Consider the following 25759-nt stretch of genomic DNA (forward strand, 5'->3'; position numbering starts at 1 on the left):
CGCGTGTAGTTGCCCGATATGTACACCACAGCTTTCGCTCTCTGACAAAGTTCAGCAGTAGTTAAACCGAAGCAAATGGTGGTGGCGGTGAAAAGCGATTATTCGATATATAATACCTATACAGAAAGAGGTATTCGGGGGCTTCCCCTAGTGGGAAGCCTCCTTACATACCAGGTGGAGTCCCTAGTCTGGGACCCCATTGGTAGAAGCAGCCATCCTTGCCCTATGGACCAAGATCCGCTGGGCCTGGAGGTCCGAGCAACCGAAGCAGGGCCGCCTCCCAGTCCTCTAGGGTAAGGTGGCAGTATGGCGAAAGGGCTCTGTTAGACCGGCAGGCCAACACCATGTGACAGGTATCAGCCACTTCCCCACAGTGCGAGCGCCGCACACGGCCTGTGTACTGTGCGATGCCAGTGCACTCCCCCCCCCCCCCCCCCCTCCGTGATCGATATTCCAGGAGCCATCCACTACGGCGTCCCTCATAGTCTGAGTTGCTTTGGAACTTTAAACCCCGCGAAGCCCAACCAATAAAAATCCAAACCAATTTTTCCTGAACAACAATTTTGTTTCTTGCTCGGGTGACAGGGCGTTTATTCCATTATGAGATGCGAGGGTACTCAAGTAGTCCACAGATGCACTTGTTGGAGATGAATGTGAGGCTGTGAACGGCGCAAGATCAGATAGGCGTTATTGTTAGGCGATGCCTGCTGAGCCGTACTACAGATTAATGTAATGTTTGTTAGATGCTAGCCTGTTGTAATTATGATTCTAAGGAATACATTCCTCCGTCAACCTGAGGAAAGGCTGAGCGGAATATCGATTGCGGCTGTACGAGGATCAACACAGGAAACACACACCTTTATTGAAAAGTGAAAGCAAAGAAAAAGAAATGTTTCAGTCACAAATCCTCTGCCAGGGTCGCATCGAACTCTCCCTCGTCGTCAACAGTGGCCTCCTGGTACTGCTGGTACTCTGAAACCAGGTCATTCATGTTGGATTCTGCCTCGGTGAACTCCACTTCGTCCATGCCCTCCCCGGTATACCAGTGCAAAAACGCCTTGCGACGGAACATGGCTGCGAAAATGTAAATAACGTCATCTCAAAACAATGCTCACAAGTACCGTCATAAACAGAAGTGTGCGGGATTCGGGTAGCCGAAAAAGGAAACAAGCATAAGAGGTCATAGAAAAGCACTGAACATTGAGAGGACATGTGTCCTTCATCCTCTGGAACAAGTATAAGCTGACTGGCTAGCGATTCAACGATGACGATAAAATAAATTTCCACAAATCCGCATCCCGTAAATATTTTGCCTACGAGTGTATAGCTTACCATACGCTGTTGAGGAAGTGAAGACACGCTTTTTAACACTTTGTAAGCCGTAGCTCATGCTTCATGTGCAAACAATTGATAAAATAGCACTTATGATGGCACATGGAATTGAATGACATGATTTTTAAGCAACTTCGACCGCCAGTTTTGCAGAAAAAAAGAGAACACAGTTGTACTAATGACTTCGTAAAAAGACCCTCACATGTAGTACGTATTCGCTCAGTTTGCCAATCTTGTAACACTGCTTGTATATAATTGGGAATCGCTTCAAGAAATACTGTAAGGCAGTTTATGGATCAAGAAGGCTCGAAAGCTCATCATCGTCAGCCTGACTACGCCCACTGCAGCACAATGGCCTTCCTCATATCTCTCAAATTAAGCCTATCCTGTGCAAGCCGTGACCACCTTACCCCCAGTTAACTTCGTAATGTCATCCGCTCATTTAACTTTCTTCTGCCTCCCGGTACGCTTGCCTTTTCTTTGAATCCAGTCAGTTACCATTAACTACCGCCTTGCCTTCGCATTATTTGCTATGCCCAAGCACATTTCTTTTCGATTTCCACTAGGATTTAATGATTTCATCAACCCGCATGTGTTCCTTGGCCCGCTCTGCTCCCTTCCTGTCTCTTAACGTTACATCTATCACTTTGCATTCCATATATGCCTCTGGGTTGTCCTCATTTTAAGTTAATCCTTTTTCTTTAGCCTCGGCAAAAGCTCAACCAGTCCTCATTTATCCCCGCTAAACGGCGTCCTCGACTGTAGACCTGCGCTGATAAAAGCAGGCCTATTAGGGATATGTAAAAAAACATCATCCCCTGATTTACCTCGTTAAACTAAATGCGGCAAGGTAAGCTAGCAGTAAGTGTATGAACCCTTCGCATAGGTTACCTATGATGGTTTTACACACATTGTAAGCGGCATGCTGGCGCGACGCCTTTCAGCCTTTCCTGTTGGCTGCGAAACCGGTTTGCCTCCTCTTCACTAGACTGCAGGTGGTATGCATGGGTTCTGTCCCCTCCGCGTGAGTGCAGCTGCCACGAAACCGGTGTCTCCTTCACCAGGACACCACCATGCTTCATCAGGACACATGACTTTCTCGCTAGTGACCAACCTAGTGCTAGTAGAAGAGCGAGTTGGGCGAGTTCGTATCGGGCCATTATGAAACAACAGCGCGAATAAGGACGGGTATGAAAGTAAACAACACAACGAGCGCTAGTGTTAGCGCACGGAAAGAAAAGGGGGATTTCCCTCTGTCCGCTTTGCCACCCGCAACCCGTCACCTGACACCTTCACTTTCTTTTCGCTCTCCCACTAGCAGTTTCCTCTTCGTTCAAAGTGGTGAGGGTGATTTCAATGTCTACACTTCCACCTACCAACCGTGGCAGCTGGCAGGCGGACGCTTCATCCGCAGACGGCGTTTTTTTTTTTCGGTAGCTAGGCATCTAGTGCTATAGTCGGATACAACTCAAGAACGAAGCTGCAAATGGCTCCCAATGAAAAACCGCCAGCCAATGTCGTCGATGTATGTACATGACGCCGTGGTTAATCCGATTAATCTATGGCTATTCCCCATTTATCGGCCACCCACTGAGAATTCACGCCAGCCTACCAAGGGGATCGGTCAAGGGGGAGAGGGGCAGAATTGGCCAAGAGGAAGAATTGGTCGACGCCATGGGCTGGAGTCTCCTTTGATGGGAATTTGCCGCTTTGTGGTATCGAATATAGCACACTAAAAACACGCTAAACGGTTTGTGTGATAGTTCGGAAGTATTCACCACGGAAAAATGTTCTACAGAGGGGCACCGTTTCCCTTTTTCTAACACATGAAGCAAGGGGGACACATGCTTCCAGCTGCCCTACACAGGGTCAAAAAGGCAGTTCTAGAACAAGGAGTACTTACCAGTGAACTGCTCAGAGATCCGCTTGAACAACTCCTGAATGGCTGTGCTGTTACCAATGAAGGTAGCAGACATCTTGAGGCCCCGAGGTGGGATGTCGCACACGGCAGTCTTTACGTTGTTCGGGATCCACTCGACGAACTGGCCCGAGTACTTGTTCTGGACGTTAAGTATCTGTTCATCCACTTCGCGCATACTCATTCGGCCCCTGAACACAGCAGCCACCGTCAGGTAACGGCCGTGGCGGGGGTCGCAAGCAGCCATCATGTTTTTGGCATCGAACATCTGTTGCGTCAGTTCCGGCACCGTCAGAGCCCGGTACAGCTGGCTTCCGCGGGAGGTGAGTGGAGCGAAGCCGGGCATGAAGAAGTGGAGGCGCGGGAAGGGCACCATGTTCACGGCCAGTTTGCGAAGATCGGCGTTCAGCTGTCCTGGAAACCTGAAAGACAAGTGAAGAGCCTTCGTGAATGTGGATGCCAATTCGCGAAAAAGGCCAATAGTTCATGCATACTCTGGTGCCATTCCTTCATGGCAACTGCAATTATACGAGGCTGAAAGGTCGCGATCACGAGCAGGAGATTCACGTATCGAAGTACGCTTAACTTCAAGCATGGTTGAACTGCTTTCGGACTTTTCACGAAGAAGCACAGAGTAGCGTTTAAATCCTCCTTGGCCAACAGACTAGCGTCTTTATCGGCCGTCTGGAACGTGCACGTTACTGTCATCAGCAGAGCTTTTGAGCGCGCTCGATTGTCGGCTTTCTCGGGCTAGTTTGCTGCCTGCTTGTCCTGCAGCCCTCCACCAAGTATGTGCCATACGCTAATGCACACCTGCCCGAACTGTCGGAATGTTCCCATCAAAAATCCCTGTGCTGTGAGCAGATATGAAAGTTTTAAATCGCATTTCGTACTCGGGTTCCATTTGCATACCAATTTTGCTGCAAAAGTACAGACGCAAGTCAGCTACCCACCTGAGACATGTAGTGACACCCGACATTGTCGCAGACACCAGGTGGTTGAGGTCTCCATAGGTTGGAGTTGTGAGCCTAAGCGTCCGGAAGCAGATGTCATAGAGCGCCTCGTTGTCGATGCAGAAGGTTTCGTCCGTGTTTTCCACAAGCTGGTGCACTGAGAGGGTGGCATTGTAAGGCTCGACGACGGTGTCTGAAACCTACAGAAAAGTGCAGAAAGACAATCAGAACCACATACGTGAGGCATCAGGGAAAGCCAGTGAAGTCAGCTTAAAGAAAGGCAAAAATGTCACCAATGTACAACAAGGACATCAGACTTCAGATGTGATTATAGTCACAAACCTTGGGGGAGGGAACAATGCTAAATGTGTTGATTATGCGATCGGGGTACTCTTCCCGGATCTTCGAGATCAGCAGTGTTCCCATGCCAGATCCAGTGCCGCCGCCCAGGGAATGTGTGAGCTGGAAGCCCTGCAAGCAATCACAGTCTTCGGCTTCCTTGCGGACGACGTCAAGCACCGAGTCCACCAATTCAGCGCCCTCCGTGTAGTGGCCCTTGGCCCAGTTGTTGCCAGCACCACTCTGTCCTGAAAGGGCAGATAGTGAAAGGGGTATACTTTTGACGAAATGATTCCGACGGCGACTCAACGCTCAGATGTCCGTGAAAACTAAACGTACTGCTGACAGGAGTCACATACGCGCCAGAAAAGAGCTCACTGACTTTGTTTCTGCAGATAAAACGCTCTAATTAAAGCTGCTTTTGCTGCCTCCCGGCAACAGGACTCTTTCTCGGGCCCCAGCACACTTTGTAGCTTAATGTTAACCTTAGATGCAGAGTTAACCTTACTTGCAGTGTGCCTTGTGAAGCAATCAAATGATTAAATAGTGAGACGAATGAATGGAAATATTTTAAATGTCCCTGAAGTGATGATACATGCACCCTTTTGTTCCCCGTCACGGCTATTCAGAGCACGTAATGGAACTTAGGACATCTGCTCAGAGCAAATTTAATGGCCAAAATGTGAAGTCTGTGCGAAGAGTAGACGAAGGACACAAAAAAAATACATAAGACAGTCACCAACGCTTATGCCTTATGTGTCTTTTCTTGTGTCATTCGTCTGGCTTTCGTGCCGGTTTCTTCACATCATGAGGACGCAACTAGCCCGGCAGCATGCTCTCTTGTACTACTGGTGAACCCCATTAACAGACTCACGGCTACAAGGGAAACTTAGTGGTTTTCGGCTATGGCAGTATATAGTGCCCTATATAGGCGTTGCTAGTTAACACTTGAGGCAATGGACGTTACGGACACTGAGGATCGAGCTGGCGTACTGCAAGTAGGAATACATCAAGAAAATTCAAGGTGACCATTTAGCTCACAAACAGGTGCCCACACAATATGCGTGGATTGTAGCTCGAACGAACAGCGGAATGCACTTTATAGAAAGGTACAAATATACGTAAATTCCTGAATACACGAAAAACGCAAACAAAACAGTAAACAAGAAAGAGCGAAAAAAATAACACCCTCCAATACACGCATCTTCGTTTTTTTTTGAGACAGAGAAAGACCAAAAGGGCGACGCGAGTTAGTTGACCCACGCGACAGACAACCTGGCGAGGGTCAATTAACTTTTAAGCCATGCGGTTAACTGACATCCACGGAAGCTGGTCAGTGTTTCAGATTTGCAGTTGACACCACGGCGTATTCACGAATGTCATCTCAGGAATAAAAGAGGTCTCTGTTCGCACTGCTTGAAAACTGCCTAAACTCCTGAAACCAGGGAGTGGAAATGAGTAAACTTCCACAATAAACAGGCGGATTGGTAGGCCTGCATTTTTAAGCCTGCAAAAACGGGCTGATCACCGCCATATGCGCTAAATACGTAGTCCATCGGTAGACTTGCTTAATCCGTATTAAGAAATGCCCAGTACCTCTCCACGAGTTGTTAGACGTCAGGAGTCCAAATACCTTATCGCCAGAGCCGTTAGTGAATTTCATATATTCTTGGAGGGCTCGAAGACTACTGAGTGGAATGGTTAATGTACATGACCTGAACTCTCCAGCCGCTATTCTGTTTTCTTGTGTTCGTGCTTCAGTTATTCTGTTTAGTTTGATTTGACGCTGCCGTTACCAAGCGACTGAAACGGCTGAAACATGGCAGTGGACAATGCGCTCAGGTGAGTGCGCGCTTTAGTCCCGCCGGCTTTCCGCGTTCAAAAATGGCAAACGCAAAGGCACACAAGTTCCTTCGGACAACGAGGAGCAGCAGCTTGCCGAACACAAAGTTGTCCGGACGGAAGAGCTGCCCAAAGGGTCCCGAGCGCACAGAGTCCATGGTTCCCGGCTCCAGGTCAACCAGGATGGCCCGAGGCACATAATTACCTCCTGAATGAAAAGGAAACTCAGTCACACACAGTGCTAGAACAGACGCCGTACGCTTATTACTCATAACTTAATCTCCTGGCGGGTGGTCTTACACAGAATGCTACAGACCGAATTCTTCCACTCGAAGAATTCGTGGCAACGGAACGCAAAAAAACGACGGCGAACCCAAACTCAAATAGGAAATGGGATAGCGATCAATGTAAGCGATATGTCGCATCCCGTCGCTTGATAGGCTGCCATTTTATTCGCTTTCTTAGTTGTTTCTTCTCTTCTCGTGTCTGATATGACTGCAAACGACTGCACCTAAAACACTCCTATTGTGGTGAAATTAACCCGGAGCTTTTCAATGCGGCACCGCTTTCTCTTTTAAAGCGAAAACTTCATTACGTCATGTTTTGCGAGTTTCGTTGACTCCGTCGCTTGGTCCTTCGGAGACCTTCAGGCGCTCCGCAGCTGCGCCGAAACCGATAAAGAGCGGACGCTTTAAGCTACGTGACTCTATACTGACAGTTGTGCGCTGCGTGCGTTTGCATCGACAACGCTGTGGCAGAAACGCGGCACTGAGCTATAGGCCACCGGAGTTCATTGCGTTCATTAGCCTTGGCGTTGACAACGTTCTAGACTCCGATAATTTTTGAGGAAAGGAAGAGCACATAACTGGCTCCCTGGGCCAGTGGACGCCTCCTCCTCGCTTTGAGGTACTATACGTGGCGGTGGCGAGAGAGAGGTGTGGGCTGCATTCGTTAGCGCCGACAACGTTGCGGCAGACACGCGGCACTGCGTTCGTTGGGTGAGCAACCTCTCACGATCCACCAATGACGCCTGCCAGATTGGGCACGCTGCGTACCCAGTGTGCGGAAGGCACTAACCGTTACAGGCGTCAAGCCGCGTCTAGTTGCCCGATACGCCACAGCTTTCGCTCTCTAACGAGGTTCAGCAGTATAGTTAAACCGCGGCTAATTTTTTTCATCTTGCACTCCATCCTTCGCACCTTCCCGTATGGCGTACTGCACCTTTCCTTTCACCATAACCGCATTATTGTTTCCTTCCTCCACACGTATACATATCGGCGTGAAGCTGCGTCAGAAGTGAAAATCATAACTCCTGTCTCCATCGTAGCAGGGGTACGCCGACACCCGCCAGCTGGACGCAGCGAATCGCAATGATGTACTACTCCGCGTTGCGCTGCACACTAAAACATGATTACTACAGCTGCAATGCAGGGCGCGAGCAGTCCACAACGGTGGACTTAATGCATGCACTACAGGGACCAGGCAAAGCGAGTTACGATACCGCCGCCACGATGGAAAAAAATGGAAGTGCTTACGTGTGCGGCGTGAATTACAAGTTTTATTTTTTTAAATCGCCGCCCATTTCATACATACCTTAATCCCTCCCTCCGCGAATAATAATAATATTAATAATAATAATAATAATTGGTTTTGGGGAAAAGGAAATGGCGCAGTATCTGTCTCATATATCGTTGGACACCTGAACAGCTCCGTAAGGGAAGGGATAAAGGAGGGAGCGAAAGAAGGAAGCAAGAAGAGGTGCCATAGTGGAGGACTCCCCCCTCCGCGATGGTATTCAAGTGTTAAGTCTCTAAGATTGCTCCCTCGCCTTTCCTTAATTTTCAGTGTTTCCAAACCCTAAACAGACGCGCGCATACCGGCTACGTCCGAGGGAGGATACTCATATGCCTTCGCTCTGAATAGTGTGTGACGCAGTGCAACGGTAATATTTCGACGATAATTTGACAACTATCGCTGTAAAAGACTCAAGTGAAAGCAGTTAACATACGAAAACATATCTGGCAAGCTGCGCAGATTTCCTTGCGGAACATAAGGATGTTAACACACAGAGGCTGGTGAGCGGAGGAACGTAGGGTGCCTAGGAGAAGCGAGCGTTGCAGCGCTTTCACGACGCCACATGTCCGACCGCATTTCGAGCCCCCGGTCTCTACCAAAGGCACAGAGGGCATCTGCGTCGTGAGGCCACTTTAAGGAGCCCCAAAACGAAGGACGCCATCAATCGGCCGCACGGCCCTAATCGAAAAAAAAATAGCTGCGGTTTAACTACTGCTGAACCTGGTTAAAGAGCGAAACCTATGGTGTATCGGGCAAGCAGACGCGGCTTGGCGTCTGTAAAACGTTGAGTGCGTTCCGCACAATGGATAGGCAGCGCGTCCAGCCTGCCACCGTGTCAGGTGGCAGTTAATGGTTAATCGCGAGAGGTTGGTCACCCAATGAACGCTGCGGCCTATTCTACCGCCTTCTACCGCCGAATCGAAAGGTCAAAGGTCAAGCGGTGCGACACTATGGTGGACCACATACGGTAAGGCCTGCAGCCACACTTGACCTCTCGCTCACTTAAAGGTCAACCGGCAACGCACGGCGAAATCTGTTTTACCTAGCGTAGTGAAGCTTTCGCTTAAAAAAATTGCTTGTGCTTTAGCTCATGTTCATCCTGGTCAGAAGGGAAAGATGTATCTCCCTGGCTACGTTTACGGCCCAGCGACTGGCGCTTTCAAACTTTCATTTTCCTTCGCTTACAGCGCGGTTCGGGTGTCCAGCGAGATATGCGAAACATGCGTAATTTGCTTTCCTTAAAAACAACTTTCATTTCACTTTCCTTCAATTACAGCGCGGTTCGGGTGTACACCGAGATATGTGACACAGGCGTAATTTTCTTTTCTTAAAATCAATTTTGTTTTCATTTTACTCACGTTACCGGCGCTGTTCGAGTGTCGGTCTGCACGGCAGGCGTCGCATCAATCACATCTAGGGTTACGCTGAACTCAAAGTGCACGGGCGTTTCATGCACAACCCATTTTCATGACCTGCGATGCCGGAAGACGCTTTCCCGCTTGAGTGGAGGGCAAGGTCAAAATTAATCCTCAAGGTCAAAGGTCAAAGTAGAGACAGTTGGTGTAAAGGTTGCTCGTTTCGCTGCTGTAGCTGACGCCGTGTGTCGAACCTGACTACCACTAGTTATGCTCATGGTTTGACCTCTACCTCTATTCAGGGAGAAACTTGCTGCCACCGTGACCTGTAGCTATACTCAAAGTCAAACTTGAGGCCCCGCTCACGGCTCGAAAAGTTGGCGCAGTGCTTTTCGCTTCAAAAATTGGTCTCGGTTTTGCCCCGACCCAACAGGTCTCGGAGTTACTTTTTGGCTCCTAATTTGAACAGTCGCTGCAGGAGTTGGATTGCACATGTTCCCCATAGAGGCCGCAAATAATCACAAGTGGCTACGTAGGATACTATTAAACACGAGTGCCAATGTCGGCGTTCATTGCGGCATGCTCTCAAGCTTCAAAACTGATTTTCTTTCCCTCCTTTACCCTTCCCTTACGGTGCGGTTCAGGTGTCCAACGATATATGAGACAGATACTGCGCCATTTCCTTTCCGCCAAAACCAATTATTATTATTATTATGAATGGCGCAGTGTCTGTGTTACACGCGCGGGTGCGCGCGCGCGTGTGTCCCACGTTACTTTTTGCCGCCCTCTGCTACGCTTGCCTTCTCTTGCCTGCCGAAGCAGATTTCTTCTTGATATCGACTAGGAGGTCACTTACCCACGGCGTTTGTTCCGTCAACGACCGTGCCCGCCTCTGATCCCTAACGTTACAGTTTGTATTTCCATAGCTCGCTGCGTTGTCCTAACGTGAGGTGAACGCTTTTCGTTAGCCTCCACGTTTCTGCCCCACAGGTGACTACCGGTAAGATACAACTGTTGCATACCAATGACATACGCATCTTGAATTGCAAGCCTTCAAAGACTTTTGTATCGAAAGTATGATGACACGATTCGTCGTATTGCGTTCCGGGTGGTGTCATATGCGCGCTTGTGTGTGGGTGGTGTCATACTTCGAGAAAAAAAAAATGATCGCCTGAAATAAAGTTCGCAAACCGCATTCGAACGCCCACGTCTTGAGTTCGTTACGTGGTTATCTTAAAACTGGTTTTGAGGAAACGAAATGGCGCAGTAACTCTCTCGCATATCTCTGTGGACATACGAACTGTGCCGTAAGGGATGGGAGAAATAAGGGAGTGAAAGTGTTGGCGTAGTGGAGGGCTCCGGAATAATTTCTACCCCTTGGGGATCTTTAGCGATCACTTACATCGCACAGCACACGGGTGCCTTTTGCGGGGCCGCAGAAGTTGGGTACGAGCCCGGGCAGTCTGGCTCAGTAGACAGCGCGTTAACCAGTGAGCCACCGCGGCGGGTAATTAAAGTGTGCCGAATTTTTCGTTCGCTTGGAGGTCGTTTAATATGCATTGACATTAGACAACACGGACGCCTTCATCGTTCCGCCTCCTACGAAACACGTCTGCCGCTGTCGCGAACACGGTGTCGATTGTGCGTTCGCTTCATCACGATTGAAAACGGCGGACGCCTGGAAAGAACGTGGTCGCCTACTGCAAACGACCAGACGCCAGAGAACAGCTTCACCTGTCAACATCGTGATCGACCGACGACATTCTCTGGTCCGTAAGCGTCACGTGGTGCCCTTTTTCTGTCAGCTGGGCGGACAAAGGAGGGGGTTTTTGAATTTAATTGTCTATCGCAGTGCACATGCCGCCAGTATTTTAATGTGATGGCGTTAAGGTTCTCGTGTTGCAGAAAAGCCGGCGTCATCGTCGGTGCTGACCTTGTGGCTTGGCCCCGTGGCGTCATCACTACCAAATAGCCGCATTGTGAGCGAGCTGCCCAACCTTGGCAAGTAGCAGTAACCAGCGTATCACAAGCCCCACCGGTGACAGCACCGGCCATCGCAGGGCAGTAGCGCATCGCTTAACCGCTACACCACTGCGCCCAGGGATCTATGAATGTAGAGAATGCCTAATTACGCGTATAAGGGCATTGACCTATTTACATTAACACCTCATACCCTTGGGGAGGAGCTAGAGCGTCCCCTACAGTCTTTTGCATCTCATAAGGGGGCTACCTACGCACTGCGCTCGTTCAAATTCAGCAAGCCTAGTTCGGGGTATTAGCAGCTTGAAAAAGCAGTAGGACATTCAAAGACGCGACAAGTCTGCACTGAAAGTATCATCGGAAATGCAGACAGGTACTTACCAGACGCTTCGTTGTAATAGACATTTATGCGCTCTATCTGAACGTCAGAGTCTCCACGATAGATGCCAGAAGGATCAATTCCATGCTCGTCCGATATGACTTCCCAAAACTGCGAGCAGGAAATGTTTCTTAACTGGCGTGAGGTCACATCAAACAGCCATGACCCCCAAACCACTTAACGCCCAGAATTCATGCAAAACACGATATGGTGCGAAAACACATTTCAGACATAACATGGCTGCTGCCGGGTGCCGCAGTCAAGGAGGGAACGCTAGGTCAACCAGCTCGGACGCACCAGCTAGGAATCTCGCCGCTCTCGGAATATTGACACAGCTTTAGCGGTACATCGAAAACTCAATTGCAAGCTTGTAGTTGCAAGCAACGTTGAGACTGTGCAATCAGCCTTTAAACCGAAACATAGAAAACGGCGGCCAAGCCCCGAAGGTCAGATGTGTGGTTGGGCCTAACATTCTCGCTCGAAGAAGCCGCGACTAAGGAGGGAAGAACTGCGACTACCCGCAATTGACACTTGCACAAAGCTCATTACTTACCTGAGCGCGTAGCCTGCAACGAGAATCTCGAAAATGCTGCCAGCCAAGTACACAACGCAAAACATGAGCACAAAACACAGGGTGGAAGACTGCTCTGGGCACCGGGAAAGCAATGTGTCATCAAATATTATGCATCATAAAACACACTTACTTTGGCGCCGATTTGGTTGCCGCACTGGCCCGCTTGGACGTGGACGATCTCCCTCATTGTGTACTAGGAATACCACACCGAACGCAAACGCAAGCTCCCCGAACGCAGAGTAAGGCCTGCGAGAAGGAGCTGGAATATTTATAGGCGCGCGCCGCCGCACCTTTTCCTCATCTTTGTCCGCATTCGGTGAAGTTGAAATTTTGTTGCTACTGAAGGAAAAAAAACCACTTCAGCTCTTTTCATCAAGTTTAACGCTGTTGCGAAACTTGGATATGAAATCTTTCTTTCACGTAACTTCCGAAAAAGAAAGCGTAGGCGAAATAGAAGAGGAACTATTTCTTCTTTCGGAAAGCATTCTAGAGAACGGGGTGATTAGACGTGCTTAATAATAAATAATAATTAATAATTGGTTTTTGGAGGAAAGGAAATGGCGCAGTATCTGTCTCTTATATCGTTGGACACCTGAACCGCGCCATAAGGGAAGGGACAAGGGAGGGAGTGAAAGAGGAAAGGAAGAAGGAGTTGCCGTAGTGGAGGGCTCCGGAATAATTTCGACCACCTGGGGATCTTTAACGTGCACTTACATCGCACAGCACACGGGCGCCTTAGCGTTTTTCCTCCATAAAAACGCAGCCGCCGCGGTCGGGTTCGAACCCGGGAACTCCGGATTAGACGCGCTTTCAAACCGCGAAAGCGGAAGGCCACCCCGCGGTAGACACTACTTACTTTCCTTTTCTTCCTTTTGTTTTTCGTGTTTATCAAAATTACTTGCGCCAAAGTGATTGGTTGCGTCAGTTATGAACTATTAATTTTACTCCTAAGAGCTCATACAGGGAGCCTAGCCCGACCAAGGCCTCAGCGTATAGCCATGGAAACGCCCCAGACAACGCAGCATGAACGCTCCTCACCTTTTTCTTTTTCCTCTTCAAACATGGCAAATACGCACAGGAGGGTGGGGGGGGGGGGTAGGATGGGCCAAGGTGTAGTGGCTTAAACAAGGAAATTTCCATAGGAGATTACGACAGTTTTAGCACAAAGCGTGAATTTTAAAAAAATATGTAACAATAAAAACGACAGAGGAACACTTAAAGCAAAATGCGCCGCTAACGTCTTCGTGTTTGCAAAGCTGAGCGTTGGTGCTGGCGCTGCAGTACAATGTTGTTGTTGCCTGAAAGATGATGGCACATACCCACGGTGGGGGATTGGCCAGGGTTTGGTGCAGAACCAAACAGGGAAGTTCTAATCCAAGTGAATCTAAAACGGCTTATCAATTAAGAAGATTATGAATGAAAAGGAAATCGTTAATTAGATTGAGTACATTGTATACAATGATTGTAGTACAATGTAGCTAGCGGCGGCTCTGCATAAAGACCACGAGGCTATGCCGAGCGCCCTTCACGTGCCTGTGGCCTCTTCGTCGTCTTTGTGTCTCAGACCGGAGGTCCGACGTGAAGTGCCGTGGCAACCGTTGGACCATTGAATCAGCCTCAATGAGCAGCCGAGATTCGGCGTACTCATCAGCGTAAGGAGTGTCAGCCACGGCAAAATCCAGCTGTAGTACGTGAGGCGGAACGCGGGGCTGAGATGAACGCAACATATGTCATAAAAAAAGAGAAAGATAAAAGTTCATAAGCTTTTTAAATGTTGGACGAATAAGATGGGCTGACTCCTTAGTTCAGGAATCTGGTGGCTTGCGCTATGTTCAGAATGGTGATGTTCGATGAGACCCGCCACGGTGGCTGTGGTTAGGGCGCTCGACTACAGATCCGGAGTTCCCGAGTTCGAACGCGACCGCGGCGGCTGCGTTTTTATGGAGGCAAAACGCTAAGGCGTTGTGTGCTGTGCGATGTCAGTGCACGTTAAAGATCCCCAAGTGGTCAAAATTATTCCGGAGCCCTCCACTACGCCACCACTTTCATCCTTTCTTCTTTCACTCCTTCCTTTATTCCTTCGCTTACGGCGTGGTTCGGGTGTTCAACTATATACGAGACAGATACTGCGCAATTTCCTTTCCCCAAAACCAATTATTATAATTATGTTCGATGAAGTTGAGAGCGGAGCATCTGGCCAAGATTTCCACGTTGGCCGCACCTGTAACGGGTCATCCCAAAAAATGTGTGCGCTAACGGATAAACCGCGTGCTCTGTAAGTTTAACAGTAGCGGTAACGGCGCCGCGGGAACAGCTTTTCGTTGATGTGAAGGAGTACCTCTGCCGATGTATTATATATCTTCAGTATAATGCAGGCTGTTGAAAGAAATAAACTTTCAGAGGACTCTTAAGCTCCACCGTAATATTATGGCGCGATAGCGTCAGCGGGTCCCTTCAGCGGCCTGTACCCAGCACGGTGGCTCAGTGGTTAGCGCGCTTCGCGCGTGGGCCGGACAAAGCACAAGCAGACAAGCACAAGACCCGCACAAGCGCTACGTCGTAGAGAGGCCACGACTCGGAGATGGAGCTAGCGGGTCGAGATTGATTCTGGGGCTTTGTGTTTGCTTTATCATCGTGCACTTGTGTTGTTTACAATTGCCATCGCTATCGCATCGTGAGAACGTTTCTTCCCTCTCTCCCTCTCTGTCTTGAATTCTTACTTTATTGCTTTATATATAGTAACGCTCGTTGCAGGCAGAACTGTCTTGAACTTGCTTTCCTGGCGTGATTTGGTGACTTCCTCGACTCGTGATCATGTCAGGTATATAAGATAAAATCTTCTGTATTAGTATCATATGCATAGCAAGCGAATTGTTTGCCCCAAGAGGTCTGTGTCAATTGGAATATCGACCCACAATCAGACTAAAAGGAAATTATTCAGACTGTTTGCAAGCGAAGGTTCAAAGAATACAAATGTGACAACGACGACGATTATGGATTTTTATGGCGCAAGGTCATCTGTGGCCAAAGAGCACCATGGCACAAGGTATTTTCCAATTCCCAAGGTCTGGTCTGTGGAAACCTGTTTCCCCCCCTCCATTTCGACGCTGCCCATCTTCGTCGGCGGTCACAGCACCGGCTTGGCGAGAAGGGAACTCTCCCTCATGGAAGAAAGGGAACGGCGACGGGAGCGCCACCTCGTAGGTTACGCGGAATTCTGCGGTACCAGAGAGAGTCTTCGGGATCCGGCCAGGGTCGTGACCGGTTGCAGCCGGACGCTCTCGTCACCTTCCGCGGCAGGCGCACAGGGATCCGTGGTGCCTTGCCGCTGGACTTTGGTTCCAGGCAGCGAAGCGAGCGCAGCAAACGCGCGCTCTGGTCGCCTTCCCCAGCAAATGCTCGGGAATGGCTTTGCCCCAAGAATGCGGCGCGCCCGGGAAAACCCGGCCGCCATTATCGGCGCATACAAACGTTCGCCGCCAATACCTCCGAAGTCGCGCCCCTGCCCCAGCCGGTAAGTCGGAACTCCTTTTTACGTAGCCTTCTATTTCCGAGGCTTGCCTCGTTGATGTTTTGTAGCTAGCTGGCCCGCTCTGTGTATTGATTGCAAGTGTAATAAATAGCATATGAGTGTTCATGCTGTGTCGCCCCCTTCCCTTTGTCCCTCGAGCACGAACCCCATCCGCGGTTAGCGAGCGGGAACGCTGCATCCGCGGAGTAGGAGTGCGGGGGGGGGGGAGGGGGCGGGCGGGGTGGAAGGTTGTTCCCCGCTATATTTCCACAGGTCAAGCCCACTTCTCACACATTTTACCCTAAGTAAGCCGAGCAGCAGACCGGGGGAAAGAATACAAATGCTATTTGAGACCTAGGCAATGCGAAACCACCGTAAGTGTGATGGGCTTTGCGAGAAAATGCAATGAATATGGATACAACTTCCCACATCAAACTACTTAAAGGGCCAGAAGTGGCATTTACCGTACCAGGGTTATTTAAGTTGTTTGACGGCGGAACGACTCCCTCAGCCGCTTACACCACGGTTTAGCCCATGACTCTTTCTCCAAGCATGCAACCCCAGAAAGGCCAAGCACCATGTCGGGGGAAATCTTGTGCAAATTAAAAAACCGGTGGCTACCGCCGGCTATGGGGATCGAGCCCAGCACCTCGGGAAGGCGAGGAGGACGCTCCAGCACAAGGACACCGCGTCAGTGAAAAGCTGGCCGCCCCTACCAACAGGGCTATTTTTGTACCTATTTTAACTTGAAGTACTCGGCGACACCGAAGTGCTTTTCTCAGCCATTGCGGATGCTCAACCACAAGGTCATCCATGGTTGGCCAGAAGGGCCTCAAAACTCCTGTAGGAGGGACAGCTATGAGCCACCCTTCCAGATGGAGCCCCCTAAGTGGCCGAGCATCTGGGTGGAGGGCATCTGTACTCATTTATTCAGGTGGGTCCTCGCCGGTGGCAATTCGGGCATTCGCACAGACCAGGCCAAGTTTTCAGAGATTTGTGGGCCTCCTGTGGTGCGGTTTCAGGGAATTTCTCGCACTGCAGAACACGAATGGCAGAAGGCCGGGCTGTCAGACTCGCTCATACCTATTTTACGTGTAGGTACCCGGCGACACCCATGACAGGTGTCTCTCACATCAGCGGGGGACGCTCTACGATGATGACGTCCATGGTAGGTCCATGACGTCCATGGTAGTATTCTCTTCGGCAACGGCGCAAAGAGCTCCTCTAGGCCCCCTTTACAGACGTGGCCCCCTTGAAAGGCTTAGCCCGAAGCCAGAAGACGTCTGTACTAATTAGAAAAACTGGTGGGATCCCGCCGGCAGTGGGGCTCGAACCTAGCACCTCCCGAATTCGAGGAGCATGCTCTACTCTTTACCATTTCCTCCCCTACCTTCTCCTGCCTCCTAGATTTATGGTGATCGGAACATCAACCCCGCTCTCACAGAAGACGAACGACCATTGCCGGATACCAGGTACAGAAGGCCACTAAGACTATTCTAATCCGAAGCGCGCATGAACCGAACATCGGCGGAAGGCAAGACGGGTGTACCCCACTAACTATAGTGCCTCCAACACGCTCAGATACTCGTCTGTGAAACATGAACATAAGGTGATCACCGTACGAGTCAGCGTAGGCCGTTGGGGACTCCAATTCATCTGCTATAGAACTGGTTCTGGTCTACAAGCAGACTCACCCGGAAACGGGCAGATCTATACATCACTCAACATGAACTGAATTCGCTGGATTCGTCTGATTGAGGCAGCAGGACCAAGCAGCAGTGGATAGACATAAGCGCCAGTCACACTGTGCCAACATCCAGGAAGACGAAAGGGCACTAAAGCATGCAACCAGAATCAGAAATCGAGAAACAGAGGACCCACGACATGCACTTTCTAAATTTATGGCTTTCTTGGAAAACTGAATTCTTATACGCTTCACCGTGGCTATCCGACACAGCACTTTTGGGGGAAGTTGTGCACGAGGATCTCCACGTCACCCCATTGTGTAGGCTCCGGACAGCTACTGAATTGAGGAGAAAACATTTCAATTCGCGTCATATGAGCAATCATAAGCACCACACATACGTTAATCATGGGTTAAACAAGTAATCGCGTTGTACACATCAGACATTCAAACACCGTCTCAGATAGAACGAACACCTCTGGTTGCACAACTCGATTACAGCGAACCAGGAGGGGCTGAAAACTAGCCTCCGCAGTCGAAAACCACCTCTTCTCGTAGGAGCGGAGAGCAACGAGCGTCTCCTAGCCTCCGTGTAATGCGCCCTTTCCCCGATTCATACAGAAATAAGCGGGGACCCTCCAAAAAAGCAAAAACAATGAAAGGAAGTCATCATTTTCATCAGCCGAACTACACACAATGCAGAGCAAAAGCCTCTCCCATGTCTCTGCAAATAACCTTGTCCTTTGCCAGCTGCGCTCACTGTATGCCCGCTAAGTTCATAATCTCAACCGACCAACTAATCTTCTGCTGCCCCCTGCTACGCTTGCTTTCTGTTGGAATCCACTCCGTTACCTTCAAGGACCAGCGTTTATCTTGCCTTCGCATCACATGCCCTGCCCAAGCCGTTTCTTCGTCTTGATTTCGACAAGGATGCCACTGACCCGCGTTTGTTCCTTCACCCACTCACCCACAAATAAAAAATACAAGATGTATGGAATGCCGACAAAACTATTTAACAGATGCAGCCGTCAAACCGCATGCCTTGAAAAGCGATGCTTAGCGCTGGTGGAAAGTTCAGTAAGCTTCGCGTGCGACTCCCTCAACTATTCCAAGCCACGTCTCTTCGCGAGCAGAACTGCAGCAACCGGTCGTTGCCGTTTGTCATCCGGAAGACTCGCAAGGCGAAGTTCTTTGGAAGCTACGTTCTCGCATGCTACGTGCACGACACAAAGACCTGATTGACGCGCGACTTTTTTTTTAATTCGACGACTGTGCGACCAGGCATGGGCTTAGAGGGGGCATGGGAATGACAGGCGACTAGTTCGCTGAGTGCCTTGCTGATTTCGACCATGATATGGAGAAAAAGATAAGAAACGTCTTTCCCGTATTCGACAACAGTGTCGCGCACTACCTGCTGCCTTCCCTTACTGCGGTGACCAAGCTCTTCCGCCACCGAACGCTGTGAGAAAGGCTAGCCACTTGGCATGGGCATAATTCACGTGCTCGAAATGTCCAGCTGGCAGTGTGACCGTCAAGGTGCCGCGCCATCCCAGTTGTAATTTCTGTTCTCCTGCCATGGAATAAGTCGCCTGCCTCTGTCCCGTCACTTTTTGCGTTCTTTGCTCTTTGTAATGTCCATTACGGGAACTGACTGCAATGTGCATCAAGATTATCCGCAAGGCAGCGTTTAGAGACCCTGGAAATATGGAGGACGCTGTCGAACACCACGTTAGCGGGCGCAGGTGGATTTGCGGCAATGCGTCGTCGATGCCCAGCTGGCCCGACCTGATGTCATCCAGAATGGCTCCGTTGGCGCGTATGATGACACCGACATTGGAAAGCTGTACACTGACGAAAATAATAGAACGCAAAGTACGAAAACTCTCACACTGCAAGGAATCTGACGACGAGGACGACCTCCATCTGCTACCGTGGGCTCTTCCACCTAGATTAGCTATGCCGCTTCCCTAAACAAGAACACCGACGCGAATCATGTGAGTGCGCTTGAGAGCTTGTAAAGCCCACGATGCCGTTTGGGTAGACGCCGCATGCGCAGCGCATGAGGCGGTAGCAGTTGGCTACAATCAAACCCTACTCCATCCCCTAACTCACCGTCTTTCGCCCGAGGAGGCAGAGGAGACCACCATCGCCCTAGCCCTTGCACATTCGGACGTCCAATTCATCTTCAGCGACTCTAAAATGCCAGGGGCAAGATTCACACCCCTGCCTGGCAATTGTTGAACACCCGTACCCAAAATTTACCGCGTAGGGTAGAGCTCTAGTGGGTGCCGGCTCACTGTGGGAACCATAGAAACGAGGCTGCTGATAAATTTGCCCGAGGTTTGATTTGCCGGGCACAGGACATTCTCGATCCAGGATTGTTGATGGAGCGGGCGCACACCTTTGCGGAGCTCACGCGAATGCCCTGTTTGGACCGTCGAACTTACCCCCCTCCCCACCCCCTCTTACGCACTCCCAACAAATCCTCTTCAGACGCCTCCAGACCCGCTTTCTGTCGTCCCTTCAGGTGTTATCCCACTATTGTGGCACATTCCCTGCATGCTCCCAATGCGGTGACCCTCACGCAACTCTCCCACATCCATTTCGGCTGCCCTGCTGACCCTCCCCCTCAGGGATCAGCACGCCATCTCGGGCTGGGAGGACTGGGAGGTCCTGCTCACGTCTGCAGACTCGACATCGCAGCTTGCTGCGGTGACTCGGACTGCCGACGTCATGTGCCGACATGACCTACATGATACAGTGCAGGACGGCGCAGTGGCCCAGGTTCCCAACAGGGTCAAAAACTCGCTTGCAGTAATAGAGGCTTTCTGTCTGTTGGTCTGTCTGTCTGTCTGTCTGTAAAGCACCGTAATAGGGTTCATAGTTTGAATAAGCAGACGCGCATGAAGGAATTACGCTTTGTGAATTTGTATTTTTCTGACTGCCTTTAACATGGGAAGTCAACTTACTAAGATCCTCGGATACAACGAATGACGTCCGTGCGACCGACAGGTACGTTGTAAGTGGGCTCGACTCTATGCACAAAACAGGAGTTATGCGATATAGGTTTTCACAGAACAGCACATGGCTGTTATGTTGTTGTTGTTGCCTCGGATGTAAAAGAAATCGTTCTCGGAGAAGGAGGAACTGTTATTTATACAATATACAATGAGCCATTGTCGGTGCTTCCTCGGTTCACGACCCACACAGTCAGAGCAAATGCGATACGTCTATGTCTTTCAAGCTCACAGGAGAAAAGGCGCCAAACGAAGAAGAGGAGCACGGCCTACCTCTCAGGCGTGCTCCTCGAGCTCTCGTGCCCGCGGAACACGGGCGCCTCAGAAGAAGCTGAGCATTTGGCCGTTTCAGACGTGCTCTTCGCCGAACCGCCATAAGGGTCTCTCTTTCGCCGGAAACGTTGCTTTTCTCTTACTGCGGTGCCAGGCAACAACCATCGAAGATGGTCGCCGATACCGGCCGGCAGTTTCCCCAAGCTGCATCTGCAAGGGATCGTCGGCGGCGCTCCCAGCACCGTCGAGGCTGTGGCTTCGCAAGGCTTGGGGTGGACCCTCCCGCCCGGGGCCTGCATCGACGCTGCCCGGCCGGTACACCACGCCCTGCAGTTCCGCAGCAATTGAGACGCTGGAAAGAGCAAGGACACTCCGGATGCCGCTTCTTTTCACCGGGCATCGGGCTGGACCTATGCAACCGTCGGGATCCCACCATCCAACGTACCGCGTCCAAATGGACAGAATGGGCTGTCACCGGTGAGCTAGTGGCCATGGAGGAACCGCACTATACGGCGCTCCTCTTCCACCCCGGAGGCGCTTCAGAGCCCGCCGATCGTGCTGCTCTGGAGGGCCCAAGAGCACTGAGGTGGTTCGTACCCGCGGCCATATCTCTACCATATGGCTGCGTCAACTGGACTTGGTCGACTCTGTGGGCTGCCGCACAAGTCCAACCTCATTAAAACAGCATGTCTCTTTGCAGATGGCTTCCATTTATTTTCGGCTACTCGTGCTCTGAACAAGGCAAGCAAGGTAGGCACAGGAGACAACAAAGGGTACCATACATAAATATAACGGGTAACAAACAATAGATGGGCTATGAGGACTCATTCATTAGTGTACGTTAAAGAATCCAGGTAGTGGAAATTAATCCGTGTCTTTCAGCCCACGTACAGCTTCGGGAAGTTACACTCCGCTTACCTTCCCATATATCAATGTTGTGGGCAACAGGCACGCCTTGACGGCGTCGGTCGAGCCATAGCTGTATCTGACCGAGAATTATCGCTAACAACAAAGTATTGTTTAAAATACAAATACCAGATCGCGTGTCGGCGCGGCGAAGATAAAAAAACGCCGCGCATTGGTGGTAGTGGTGAAAATGTTCGACATTTAGGGGTGGGAACCGGCTTTGTTGGGGTCCTTATTCCAGGACTCAATTGGCTGTCACCGATGCCCGTGCTCTGTCAGTGTTCTTTCTTGTCCCTGAGGTTTGAGGCTGTTCAAAGACGCCTACCACCCCTCAGTCATCGGTTGTGCTATTAGTTCCTGTCCGGATTTTATTGGCAGGCCTACTTCATATTGGTCCGTCGTCACCCAGCAGACTGGCAATGCTTACTGAAAAATGTAGGGTCGATGGAGTGTAATCCTTACGGGTCAATAAATGTCTGTGTTTGTTGTCGCCTGATGTGAACTTCTCGTTTTTTGCTGAAGCCCTTAGCTGTGGGTTGCAGTATATCTGGAACCCTCAGCCCCCGCCTGGTGTAACAGCACGCGTTTAGGCTGATCATTTGGGGAGACCTTGTCGAGCTGCAAAAACAGAAACACCCCGCCACCCCGGCGGGGCCCTCTTTCTTACGAAGCGAGGTGCGTTTGCTTGGAAGTGTTTTCGTGGTTTCCTGTCAGTCCGTTTGTCCAGTGCTGTCTGGAGAGGAGGGCCAAGGGGAAAACACCTAAAACATGTAATGTGCGATGAGGACCTAAATCTCTCTTGCTCCTCGTCACCACCACGCCACCCTCCACATCTCAAATAGTTCCACCACTGTCCTTCTCATAGAAAAGATGTGCTGCAGTCCCCAACAGTGCTTCCCATGCGACTTTTCATTACCGCGATGGCAATTTGGGAGGGGTAGGATGAGTCCGATAACAGATGATGATGAGTCTGATGGCAGAGTCTAGGCAGGAAAGCAAAGAAGACGTCACACGTTTTTTTGTCCGCGTACCATGGGGCATGGAATGTTCACTGTTCGGGCTAGGGTTGTTGAAGAGTGAAGGGGGAAGTTGGAGACCTGGACACTGCTTAGTGGTTGCACTTAGTGCTGCTTAGTTGTTGCTGCTTAGTCTTGGTTGCAGCTTAGTGGATTCCTGGTTAGTGGTTGCGCACCCTCGTGCGCTATCGACGGAAAAAGTAGGTCAGACTGGACGCCGAACTTTCCAGAAAGAAGTAGAAAAAGGTGACTCAGAGCCGACGGAGGGCGCGTAATTTCGCCCGCGCTAGGAATCGCCCTCTCCCCTTCGTTCTCACGCTCGGCGTCAACGGTGCGAAAGAAAAATCGAGAACCTCCCAGAACAGACGATGGCTCTTGGCCAATAGGAAGACGAGACCGGAACGTGAAAAGTAGTGAGTTTGTATAGAGGAGGGAATTTGTACAAGGTACTCGTATGCGACGCCTGCTTTGGCGCTAGTAACAGACAGACACGGCGCGCGTCTATGAAAGGAAGTTGATCGCGGGCTGCGATTCAGCCCCGAACCACCGGTTAAGCTTGTATAAGCCCGCCCGCTGAGCATCTCCCGGGGGATGCAATACTCTCGGCTAGACACGGACCATCCATGCAGCGTGCGCCAGTCATCGGGACGGCCACCGTTGGATACCTGCGGTCACGTCGGACTGACGAAGTGCCCTTTGCGTTGAACAATTACCATCTAATCATGCGAACTGCTTGGTCGAAAGCGCCAAAGTGGTGCGTCTAAACGAAAGGCGAAGTTAGAAAGATAAGAGCGTGAAAGGAGCTACCAAAGATGGCAAAGTACCTACAGTATGCAGCTTCCGCGAAGCAGTATGATCGCTCTACCCAGAGTCCGTTTCAAACTTCCAATAGTTCCGACTGTGCTTCTGTGGAGGACTTGCCAACTCCATCACCACGGTTTCCTGGCAAGAAACAAACTTTGACTCATCTTGGTTGTCTGGATCCTGTACGTGAAAACGGTGCCAACCTCGGTCGTCCATATTTCTGAGCAACCTACTCTAACCGAGCCCTCTCCTGTTCCTGAGTCAGCAACGTCTATGCTACTCGACCGGGCCCCTGCCACAGAGCTCCAGGTGTCCGGTCCGCCCCACCCGGTTTCTACTACCGCTGAAAAACAGGTTCCAATCCTCGCCGATGAGCCGCCTTCTACTGACGAGCGCCAGGAAACAACACTCCAAGAACCGACTCACTTGTTTCCTGTTAGTTTGGCTGCAAATAATGATGTTCCCACCCACAAAGTGTTCCTCGAAAGGACGAATGAGACGGCTTCTCGTTGCGGCCACAGAGAAGTACAGACACCCCCGCAGCAAGAGGTACGTTGCGAGATTCTCCGAAGTGACCCTACTAAGTGGCCGGACGTTATTACTGACAGCTTTCGGAGTGTATGCGTTGAAAACGGGCCATTGTATTTTCAAAATCAGGCAGAAAATTTTCCGTCTTCCGAAAGGCAATACAAAACTCAGAAACGCTATATATCACCTCATCTTCTCCTGCGAAAGGCTGTAAATGGAGAGGCGTACGAGCGACACTGGTTAATGTACTCGGAGTCCAATTAAATGTTCCGTTTACTGTTTAATGTGCAAACTTTTTCCATTTCAAGCAACCCCAGTGCTCTCATCACGCACGGCTTTTCTGCTTGGAAAAGAGCAGAAGAAAAGGTTTGCGCACATGAAAATAGCGTCGGGCACCGGAACTTCGTGGCAGCATGGCGCGCCCGCTCTAACTCGAGCAGCACAATTGACAAGGAGCTGGTTAAGCATCTTGTCAATGAGACCGCTTACTGGACTGAAAATTTTGAAGAGCGTAGTCGTTGAAATTAAGCTTCTAGCCAAGTGGAACCTAGCGTTTCGAGGCAGTGAGGAGATTTTTGGTTCACCGAGAAATAGCAATTATATGGAAGTGCTTGATTATATTTCCAAGTTTGATCCCTTTCTAGAGGAGCATATCAAACGCTGCGGGTACAAAGGAAAAGGCCACTCATCGTGTTTGTCAAAAAGCATTTGTGATGAATTTATCGAGCATTATGGCAAAGGCTGTCAAGGAACGTCTCGCTGACGAAGTGAGACGCGCAAAATACTTCTCTTTAATTGTTGATTCGACTCCAGATTTTACTCACGTTGATCAGCTGTCAGTTGTTTTTCGATACTATTTAAATGGGAAACTGTACGAACGCTTTCTTGGATTTGTTCCAATCGAATCGCATACCGGCTTGTATCTTTTCGATACCGTGATGTCCCTCTTGACGACCAATATGGCATCTCAATTGATGACTGTAGGGGCCAAGCTTATGAAAATGCGAGAAAAAATGTCAGGAAAATAAAGGTCTGCAAGCTCAAATCAAACACCTGAACGAATTGGCAGTCTACGTCCCGTGTGCTGGTCATTGACTGTACTTAGTTGGCGCGGGTAGCGTTGTCAGTTGCCTTGAAGCAGTCAAATTTTTCACTGTAATCCAGAGACTGTGTTCTTTGCTGCCTCACCTAGCGATGGAGGTATTTTTCGGACAGCATGGGCGGAACTGGCCAGCATCTTGTTTTGAAAAGCCTCTCTTAGACTAGGTGGTCAAGACAGGCTGAATCATGCAAAGCCATTCTGAAAAATTTCAGTGCAGTCTTGTGTTGCCTTGAACCTATATTAAAGAACGACGAAGAAAACGGTGAGACTAGGAAAGAAGCGCACTCTCTTCAAGAAAATGACGAAACTAAAGACTGCATTCATGGCGATTTTCTAGAGTTAAATCTTGGAGCGCTTTGAAAAAACGAGCGTAGCACTTCAGAAACCAGGCCTAGACATTTCAACTGCTATAGACCTGGTCTGCTCTCTAGAAGGCTTTGTTAATTCTTTGCGACCTCTCTTTGATACCTTCGACGAGAGAGCACACACGCTAAGTACCAATCAATGTTATCAGGATGAGGGCAAACGCATCGTTTTGAGTAAATGACCCGGGTGGAAAACGCGATAGTGCGCTGCAACATAGAAAAAAGTTTATCGTAGAGACCTACAATGTTGTACTTGACAGTCTAGGCTCTGCTTTGCGAGTGCGAAAAGCCACCTACACTGAACTC

General features: G+C 50.0%; 1 protein-coding gene across 1 annotated transcript; it reads right to left on the reverse strand.

Moving 5' to 3' along the window:
- Positions 1 to 862: 862 nt before the first annotated feature.
- Positions 863 to 12527, reverse strand: LOC144099440 (tubulin beta-4B chain-like). Its single transcript, XM_077632735.1, has 7 exons — positions 12378 to 12527; positions 11676 to 11784; positions 6482 to 6592; positions 4546 to 4790; positions 4204 to 4403; positions 3236 to 3672; positions 863 to 1074 (listed from the first exon to the last, which is right to left on the reverse strand). The coding sequence occupies exons 1-7, from the start codon at positions 12432 to 12434 to the stop codon at positions 899 to 901; spliced, it is 1335 nt and encodes a 444-aa protein (XP_077488861.1). The 5' UTR covers positions 12435 to 12527; the 3' UTR covers positions 863 to 898.
- Between the last annotated feature and the right edge of the window lie 13232 nt (positions 12528 to 25759).

The sequence above is a fragment of the Amblyomma americanum genome, chromosome 7 (genome assembly GCF_052857255.1).
Source record: "Amblyomma americanum isolate KBUSLIRL-KWMA chromosome 7, ASM5285725v1, whole genome shotgun sequence".
Classification (NCBI taxonomy): Eukaryota; Metazoa; Arthropoda; class Arachnida; order Ixodida; family Ixodidae; genus Amblyomma; species Amblyomma americanum.